Here is a 10249-nt window from a genome sequence, read left to right as displayed (position 1 = left end):
TAAAAACTGAACATTTCATAAGAGTTTGTCAAACTATTCCATTTTAAAATCAATTTGACTTCTTTAACATGTAATTTTTCCCATTATGATAGAACAAAGAACATCTTGTTTTGAAATGAGCCCATTCTCAGACACCTTTGACCAAATGTTTATAATTCAGCCTTTCAAATATTCATCCAGAACACTGTGGTCTGCCTCCTCTGCTCCACTCATGGTCCCAATTTTTAAAAACAAAGATAAATGCTGATAAAAGTCTCTTCAGCCACGTGATGCCAGCTTTTTATGGAAATGAGGCTGGGACGAGGCCTAGTTGTGGTGATTTTCCACAACAAACGGGGTGGGGTTATTAATAGTACTTCCCATGTGTATATGGTGTCATCCAGAAAGCCTGGATATCTTGTCTATCATGTGTGTTTGTGTGTGTGTGTGTGTGTGTGTGTGTGTGAGTGAAAAAGAGACAGAGAGAGAGAGGAAATTACAGGTTGGGCAGTGTGATCCAAACTGGAAACCAAACACATGCATTCTTATATATGGCTAGTCCTTTGTTTCAATATATGCTCCACCCATAATAACAAATCATACTATGAACATCTTCGCTCCAGAGAGAGGAATTTACATGAGCAAAATTCCTTCCATTCCATGTTCAGTTAAGAATTATTATTAATTAAATACCCAGAGCCAGGGAAGTTTGTAGGCACAGGTGATGGTACCATGAGTCAGTGAGGAAAAAAGAATAAAATTATTTTAATAACCGTTTAATAACCTTAATCTGGCCACTTAATCATTTAGAAAAAATATGTTTTTATTTTCCATTCATGAGCATCTCGCACACTATTGACACAGCTATACAGACCTAATGTTAGTACCTGTGGTTGGCTGTGGCTGCAACCATGACTTCTTTTTGGCTTTTTGGCAGGGTAGAACAAGTTACTCGTATCACGATGTTGGCAGTAAAATTCCATTCCTGCAGTTCCTTTCAGCCCTTAAAAACTACTGCTATCTACTTTATTAGTGTATGTATGCGTGTGTTTGCAACCTTGCTTAAGTCCCAAGTTATGAAGCTCCGCGTATAAAAATTCTGCACTCTGCAATCTCCATTGAATGTGTTTTGAACTGAAGAGCTAAATATACAAATTAGGACCTGAAGTAGATTAAACACCAGCCAGAGAGATCTTTCAAAACCTGGCAACCCAAAAGTAACTGGTTAAACTGATCAAACTGATTTATCAAGCATGAGTAAATTACTTATATCATAATTTGTGATATATTTCTGTGCAGCTGTCTCTTGGTAAATCTAAAAGCAAAATGGTCAGGAATGGCCCTCTCCAGGATGCATGCATCTATCTGTCACTGTGCATGCTGATGTACTAATGTGATGGTTAAGTACTCAGAAACACGAGACCCATGTAGACAAGATAAGAGATAAAGCCCACACATTGCCTTTCATGACAGCACAAAATGATCTTTATTTGGCAGGGGAAGGAAATGATGATGATATGATTTATGATTCTCATGTAGATGCAGTTTCTTAGAAGTTCTACTTTGCTTATCTGTTCAGTCTACCATTAAGAGTTTGTACTGTGAAACTGTGAAATTTAACAGAAAAGCAATCTTTCAATCATATGCAAAAAAACAAAAAACAAACAAAACAAAACAAACAAAAAAAAGCAAAACAAATCAAATAAAACCCAAGCAGTAAGAAATAAAAAAAGAAGCTGTTTTCAAGTCTTTTTGTAAGCTGAGATATCCATAAAAACGACATCACAGATAGCTGGTGAGTCAAATGCCAACACAGGCTTTGTGGTTGGATTTACTGTGGCTGTATGACAGGCCTGTCATTTCAGGTCAGCTGAAAGATGACCCTGGATAGTGCAATGCCCTAAATATGCTGTAAAGCATGAGGGAGCGAAGCGGGTTTAGGCCCCAGGCCTGCTTCTTCAGAGGCGATGCGTTGTGAAAACACCTGTGGTGGCCTGTACATCTGAACAAAAAAGCGGGACATCCATCAGTGCAGAGCCTACTGTAGCAGAGATCATTCAGTGCAAAGGGGCTGAAGAAGGTCAGTGAAAGAAGAGAGACTGAGGAAACAAGAGATTTGACACACAGGTTTGACACAGGTAATAAGACATGTGGTCAAGGAAAAAAATTATTTTTATTTTATTTCTGTTTTATTTTCCATCTGCATGCTCTCACAGCATGACCATATATTCATGATGGAGAATAATACAACAATCATTAAGAAATCATAAATAGGTGGGTATACTGAGTTTGACATAAAACAACACAAATATTCCAATGTAACAAGAAGTTAATAAATGGGAAAGCTTTGACATGTGCAAAATCTAATCCAGCATCCAGCATTTGTATCAGGTTTTGCAGATTAGGGCAAAGGTTATCAATGATTTATGACTACATTGGTTGTCCTCCAAGTAACTGGGAGAATATGGTAATCCCACACAGAAAAGATGTGAAATTATACAGTCTATGTATCAAAGTTAATACTGTATATGAAAATTATCTCTATAAACACTAGTCTCTATAAAATCCACTAGACACACTCTAAACAACATTTATTAGGTTGTGCAGCAATAGCGGCACACCCAGTAGTTCAGAATAACAACTTTTGCACTCAAGAAGACATAAGGCAGTAAACAAGCATGTGCTGCATGCAGATCACAGTTATGTCTTGAAACACAGACAGTAACAAAACATTTTGTATATAACTGATTTATGCTGAAAAGTACTCCTGAATGGTCTTAGTTGGAGCCAAATGCTTTGCTATATGTTGTTGGAGTTTACTACAACACTGGTTAAAACATTATTGTCTATAACATATGATGCACTCCGTATAAGACAGGGCCTGACTTAACAATGCAGAAGTTGATATTATTACACACAAGTGGTGCAAGTATATAGTAGTTGCAATCAGCTTTATTTTTTAAAATACTATTTAGTGTCATTTAGCAATACAATCGAATAATATCATATGTAATGAGTGTGTTCACTGTGAAAGTTGTTTTTTTTTTCTGTCATTTTCAAGTAAGCAAAATTTTGAATCCAGGACTTAAAAAGGATGTGAGTATTTGTTCACTTCAGCGTACGTGGGCTGCGTTTATGTTGCTATCAAATGGTCTTACAAACTGACTGCATGACACAAGTCTAAAATAATGTGTCACTCACATGTAAATGTCATATGAGAAATCACGGCAAATCACATACCTGATACCAGGCACCAATGATTTGCTTTCTATACTGTATATTTTACATGCTGTATGATGAAGCCATAGCTTTTATGTGCGATCTAAGTATTAGGCTGTTCCTCCATCTCAGCATGCCCAGGATTATTCTCAGAGCCATTCACTTTTTCTGCTTTCTCCTGCCCAATACCATGTGTCTTCTTAAGCCAGTCCTTCTCCACATACGCTCTCACTTCCCCCACCGTACACCTTTTTCCTGCATCCAGAGCCAGGAGCTTACTAAACATCTCCATGGCCTCCGGAGTGAATCTTTTCCACAAAGAAGGAATGTCCTCCACAATGTCTTGACGCTCCTCCATTCTGCACCAGTCTGCAAACTCCAGATAAAAGTCATCTGATTCCATGCAGCACTCCCATGGGAAATAGCCTGTAAGGATACAGAAGATAACCACCCCAAAGGCCCAGGTGTCCAGGCTTGGCTCCACACTAAGTGGCGGAGCAGTCACTTCTTTCTGGCCCTCCAGAAGGGCCATGGTACAAAGCTCTGGGGCCATGTAGGGCAGAGTTCCGGTGATGAAGCGTATCAGAGTGCCTCTCTTCTGGGCCAGCCCAAAATCTGCCAGCTTGACCTGGCAACAGTGATTGTCCAACAGGAGGATGTTTTCAGGCTTGACATCACGATGGACTAGGCCATGGCTGTGGATGAACTCCAAAGCGCTGGCGATCTGGAGGACACAACGTTTTACTGAAGATTCCGGGATACCCACCTAAAATAATGAGACAAACGAGGGTTAGGGCCTTTTGTGTTGTTAAAACAAACATCCAAACATGCCAGAATGCAAAAATGAGGACATATACAGTTTTTACCAAGCCCGCAGAAGGTCCACATGAGCCCCCAACTACTTCTACTTGAACTGTGTACATGGACAGGTGTAGATGCTTGCGGACTTCTTTGGAGCACCAGTTAAGTCTTTAGTCTCAGTTCATTCTTTTCAAGGTGATCTTCTGATTTTTTTTCTGTCATCGTGAGGTTACCATTTTTATTTTTCATTGAAATGTGTCAACAAGTTTCTCAGCAGCTTCTGTAGTACTTTTTACTTTATGTGCTGATCAACAAATTTTTATATTTTAGCTCACATTAGCATTCATCTGACCACTGTGCCTAAATGTCAGATACAGACCTGCTGGTGTGGCTGTAGTCTTAGTCTCTTATTCTTGTTTTGCTAATGTCTGACTCACCTTTGGCTGGATGACAGCAAAGAGGTCCCTTCCAATGACAAGCTCCTGGGCAAAGCAGTAGTGCTCATTTGATTGGAAGGCAATGCCAAAGAGGCCCACGATGCAGGGGTGGCAGGACAAGTGTAAAGAGATGCAATACTCTCGCAGAAAACCCTGCAGCTTAGTTGAGGCTTTGGGCATCACTTTCAAGGCCATAGGAGTCCCTGCAGATCATACATACTTCAATTGTGCTGTTGTTATCATGTTTAATGTGCATCTATTTTTCCTTGTAAAGAATTATGAATATTTACAAATATATTTATGACCACTTCAGTGTACTGATACACTCAGGTATTCGCTGTATGCTGCAGTAATTACTCTGCAACGTTCTTGCTCAGGTCACTCAACCCAGCCAGCCATTTGTCAGCTCATGCTTGGCATTCTGTTCTCTCCTTTGTCTACACCTATTAGCTTATTGCTCCACTGTGACTCTGCTTTTTTCCTCTCAGGACTGCCTGGGGTTTGAGACTTTCATCTGAGTTGAAAAGTGTACATTTTTGATTCGGAAACCTCAGTGCTTGACAAATTTCTGGATTTCAGCACCCCGTAACAGTTAGAAAAATTCAACACAGAGCGTAATTTTAAAAAGTGGTCATTAGAAACTTTTTTAAAATATCAAGTTGTTCCACTTTTTACCTCCTCCTGTTACTAATGCTGGAGTTACAAAACACATCATCTCTTTACTTGCTTTTTTTCTGGAAAAAAAGGGGCTTGAGATCAGCAAATACAAAATATTTAATGAGCATAATGACTTTAATTGGTATTTGAAAAGAAAGAAATCTTTATTGTTTGTTGTGTTCTGAGAAAAAAAAATCAAGAAAGGAGTGCAGTCTTACCCCTGAAGCGATGTGTGACCAGCAGCACTTTGCCGTATTTCCCTCGGCCGATCTCCTTGACGATGTTGAAATGTTCCTGGATCTCCAGGTGGCTGAGGCTCTGTGCCGTCAGCTCCATCAGCTCATCGATCAGGCTGCCATCGGCGAGGCCCAGCTCAATCATCTTTACTCACACAGGAATGGGACCAAACAAATACTTTGTCATTGATCTTAGAGGTAGGACGCACATGGTTCTAGGCTACTATTAAGGTCCATTCTGATTGGAATATATTGTACCACGAAAGACTTTTCTAGATCATATCTGAGCATATCATTACACAACAGTCAGTTGGATTCCATTTACATTATATTAACTATGATAAAAAAAAAGCCCAGGGATGGCTTTGAGGTCTCCCACACCTTTCGATGTTGGTTTAGGAGGTGCGATGTCCAACCTTTTCTGCAATTTTTGAGAACTGAGGGTCTGATTCACAATACATGCCATGATTGGTTGGCTGCTTGGCAGCAAGAGAGTAAGTAGGGCTTGACCATCCTGACACAACTATTATTGAGTGCTACACGAGGAAAGCTGTTGTTCCCATGTTTAGAAATACTGTGTCCCCCATCGATGATCGACTTTTCACCACACCTTCAAGTGTTGCAGTTAGTAACAACTACAAGTAATATGGATGTCCAGCATCATCGGATCACACATTGTACTAACACACTGTTCACACAGCCCAACTCCGAGAATAGCCACAATGAAGTGTATTTATTTCTACAAGACAAAAATGCAACAGAATGCTAACCATAACTGCATTCCAGGACCAGTATTTTCAGATGCAGTTTCAAAAGCATGAACATATCATAAAAATCAATACTTTTTACCATATTCATAATAGAATTTTTAAAAATGTGTCACAAATTTTGCATTTACTTGGCACCTAATAAAGATGGTGTAATTATGATTTGTAAAAATGCCTTTTTTGGACAATAACTACCAGCCTGTTGACCTGATACCTAATTTCTCAGCAAGATATTGTGTATGCAACGCAGTCGTGTAAACCACACAGTGCATGTAAAACTCATAGAAAGTGTATTTAATTTGTCATTTATCCGAGAAAATCTGAAGTTATTTAGATTTCACAAGAAACTACACTGACTGCATAGACCCTTAAACCACCACAAATCTCTTGATAGCTTCAAGTCCAAGACAGACTGGACAGACTCTTTCCTCAGGCCATTAGGATGTTGAACTCCTGACCTCAGATATGCCTGGTAGTGTCTAACACATTGTATTTTATTAGCCTAGAGTTCTAAGATAGATACACTTTTCATTTTCACCTCATTACAGTTTATTATTTCCAACTTTTATCATTCATGTCATGTGACACTGCACTTCACTAGACATATTACTAGTGTATATGAGAAATAAAACATTCAGTTCATGAATTCTCAAATAATAATCATAACAAAGTGTGCATAAGATGTAGTAAGACAACAAAAGATGAATGAACTTGAATGTATTATTTTATTTCACGCTTTATCAGTGATACTTTACACAGCGGCAACTGTAATGGCTGTAAGGTTAAATAGTAGCATTAGATAGATAAGGAAATTTAAATAGTGGATATCACTTATCAACCATGATAGATATAAATCACCTACTTCAAGTCTTACCTTTTTTTCACTTGCTCTTCCAGTACAGTCAGTGGAGTCAGAAAACAGGCAAACCAAACACACAAAAAAGACACACACTTACACCACCATGCTTACATCTGACAAAATCCAGCTAATCAGTTTGTAGTCTGAATATCTATCCTGTGAGTCCTCTATTGCTGCTGTTGTTGTTGTATAGGTCAGTATGCAGAGCGGACCTGTAAGCTTTTCACTGGTCAGCACGCAGCTCTGCTCTCAACTGCTGCGATGGGGACAGAGCCCACTTTAACAGCTGATTACAAACTGCCTCTGCTTCTGCAAGGGGGCACACACACACATACACACACACACACACACACGCAAGCACACGCACACACACACATATGCACACACAAGCACGCAAACACACCCATGCACACACATACACATGCACACGCAAGCACACACACACATATGCACACACAAGCACGCAAGCACACCCATGCACACACATGCACACGCACACATTGGCCTACAGTGTAAATACATGAAATGAGTATACATACAACAGGTATTAAGGTTTCAGAGAAAAAGATAACAACTGTCACTCATTCACATAGTTCTTTATATGACAGTTTAGTAGCACTTAACAGATTCATGGGTCATTAATAATACACACACTCACACAGTGTAGAGGGACAATACACTGAAAAGTTCCTCTGCACCTGTCAAATCTTTACAGATAATGCATGTGAATGTCAAGCTTTATAAAGGCTTTTGTGATTTTTACACCACATTTCTCTCTCTCTCTCTCTCTCTCCCCCTCTCTCTCTCTATTTCTCTCTCTCTCAACCCAACTGTTCAAGGCAGATGGCTGCCCACCTAGAACCAGGGTCTGCTCTGAGGTTTCTGTCTTCTAAAAGGAACTTTTTCCTCGCCACTGTCACCAAGTGCTTGCTCAAGGGGATTTGATTGGGTCTGTCTGTTACACAAAATTGAATTAAAGAGTTTGGTCTATACGTAACTGGAAAGTGTTGTGAGACAATTTATGTTGTGATTTGGCACTACACAAATAAATTGAATTGAATTGAATAAATAAATCTCTTGGATACAAAGGTAGAAATACTGTCAGGAAATACTTATCACTAGAATTTATTTATATTCTATTTTTGACACACAAAATGCTTTATTATAAAACTTTTTCAGTGGTGCAAAATACTTTTATTCAATATTTGGTACAAATTCCTACTTCTGTTCCATTTCTTTAAAATGCTACTCCACTACAATTCAGAGGAAATATTGTACTTCGCTGACTTGTTTACAGAGATTTGTTACTGCTTCATAAACTGCGGTGAGATGTCTGAGTAAATATACACATGGTCTGATGCTTTGAGTAGATTACATGTTGCACTCAGATATACTAACAATAACATGAACACACACATCTTGCAAGGTCCTTGCAACAAACAACAAATATGAGTGGAGAATGATGTCTTTATGATGAAAGACCTTTGACATTGAGGGCTGGTCTGCAAAGAGCTGACAAGGTAGCCATTGGATTACCACTTACAGTGACTGACAGTGTCTTTAAGGTGTGTCAGTAACCCTAACCCGTACTTGCATGGAAATGAATGAAAATGCCCATTCCTAATTTTTCGCGCTATTTCGCAAATGATAGCATGTTAAATTTCAGCAGTTTAGCATTTAGTGATTGTGAGCATGTAAACATGCTGACATTTGACTATATGCACCATTGTATCAAACTATATTCTTCGAGTCGTTAACATAGCTGTATAATCTTAGACCTGTTCTGCTTTTTTTGCGTTGTACATGGAGTACACCCAAATAGAATCTTCTTATCTGCAAACTAGATTAGAAGTCGCCACTTCACGGGGGCTTAAACAAAGCCAGCACCAGCCCAGTGGGAGTCTTACCTTCATGGCCTTGAACTGGAAGCCATGAATGCACTCAAGCTGTGGCACACATACAGACAAATCCTCTGTGGTGTTGCCTACAACTTGGACAGGCCTAATGGGGGTCTTGTTGTCCGCACCTGCATGTAAGTAAGTTTGTGTGTGTTTGTGTGTGTGTGTGTGTGTGTGTGTGTGTGTGTTGACTTGTGTTTCATTTACTGCAAATTCACTCAACACTGTGACCCCTTGTAGTTATTCTGGGGGCGCTGATCGTCCACACAAGCAGGACTAATGATACAAAGAAATGGATACTTTGGTGTTTTGGCCTCTGCAGGGCTGTGGTGGGTTAATGAGGTGTCTGTCACTGTAGTTGAGGGCTGCTGGCTTTCCAAAAATCTACAAGGGTCACTGAAAGTGAGGTGGTTGGACATTAGCATGGAATGAGGTTTTAAATTTTCAAATGAGCTCATTATAGCGTGCTAGACAAAGTTTAGAAAAGATATGTTTATCTTTTTTACTGCATAGATTCTAAAAGCATCCTGTTGTTTTCTGTAACAGTCCACATCACAGCAACCCTCCTCAGTGCTCCGTCAGGCTGTCTGAGGCAGCCAGTGGTGATTAAAGTTATGTTGTGGAGCGTGTTTTGAAGTTTCTGATCATCATGTTACACTGTCACCACAGACATGGGGTCACGTCATATTTGGGATCTTTTACATCCCAGGATTGTGCACAGTAGTCTTCAAGGCGCCAGACAGGGTCCATATCCCGACTTCCTGTCCCATCACGATACCACTGCTGTCCTCAAAGTGTCGCAGGAATGGAATTGCAGAGCTGTGTAGACAAACTAGCTCGGTGCAGGCAGAGTTCTCGCTGTTCATTTGGCAAATATTTTGAGATCAATACTAAGAAGATACACCATGAAGTGTAGTTTCAGCTGTCAGTACAGGGATATCAGTAACAAGAGTACGGTTATTTTCCACACTTAATATTAGAAAGGCATTTAAAATTTTCCTGTTTTTGACACGCAGTGAAAATAAAGCCACCTCTATCAATTCCAAAAGAAACTGGAGGGAATATTCATTCCAAATGATGATTGTTCCCACCTCCACATCATGGAAAACCTATCAGGAGCCAATGAGGCCAGTGTTTCCAAAAGATTATCTGTTTCCTGCTGACTTGAGTAGACACTGTGCCTAATTAATAAGTTGTCCTATAAAGGACACATAGGATGTAAGATATGAGCTGAGGAAAAAAAAAAGCTGCATCTTTGCCTTGACGAGAGCGCTGACATCACCAGCAGTCTGTCCTGTCCATGTTCATGCAACAAGCAATGATTGACCAAAATATGGACATCTGAGAGGGAAATTTTGCACCTTTCTACTAAGTAATCACAGTATTTACTGGTAAT

General features: G+C 39.6%; 1 protein-coding gene across 2 annotated transcripts; it reads right to left on the bottom strand.

The window, feature by feature from the left end:
* Nucleotides 1-2889: 2889 nt before the first annotated feature.
* Nucleotides 2890-7259, bottom strand: si:dkey-8e10.3 (serine/threonine-protein kinase SBK1). 2 transcript variants are annotated; one of them, XM_046397223.1, is made up of 4 exons: nucleotides 6971-7259; nucleotides 5312-5474; nucleotides 4437-4639; nucleotides 2890-3964 (listed from the first exon to the last, which is right to left on the bottom strand). In XM_046397223.1, the coding sequence occupies exons 2-4, from the start codon at nucleotides 5472-5474 to the stop codon at nucleotides 3302-3304; spliced, it is 1029 nt and encodes a 342-aa protein (XP_046253179.1). In that variant the 5' UTR covers nucleotides 6971-7259; the 3' UTR covers nucleotides 2890-3301. The 2 variants fall into 2 exon arrangements, with proteins under 2 accessions (XP_046253179.1, XP_046253180.1); XM_046397224.1 differs by lacking the exon at nucleotides 6971-7259 and having other exon boundaries at nucleotides 5312-5633.
* Nucleotides 7260-10249: the final 2990 nt, after the last annotated feature.

This window comes from Scatophagus argus, chromosome 8, assembly GCF_020382885.2.
Source record: "Scatophagus argus isolate fScaArg1 chromosome 8, fScaArg1.pri, whole genome shotgun sequence".
Lineage (NCBI taxonomy): Eukaryota > Metazoa > Chordata > Actinopteri > Scatophagidae > Scatophagus > Scatophagus argus.
Note: the sequence above shows the minus strand (reverse complement) of the source record. Positions and strands in the feature narration are given on the sequence as shown.

Excerpts from the sequence above, each read along its gene's own strand:
- si:dkey-8e10.3 (XM_046397223.1), bottom strand. The coding sequence starts at position 5,474 with ATGATTGAGCTGGGCCTCGCCGATGGCAGCCTGATCGATGAGCTGATG. Across the intron at positions 4,640-5,311 it reads GGTCACACATCGCTTCAGGG|GGACTCCTATGGCCTTGAAA; the intron begins GTAAGACTGCAC and ends TATGATCTGCAG. Across the intron at positions 3,965-4,436 it reads TTGCTGTCATCCAGCCAAAG|GTGGGTATCCCGGAATCTTC; the intron begins GTGAGTCAGACA and ends TCATTATTTTAG.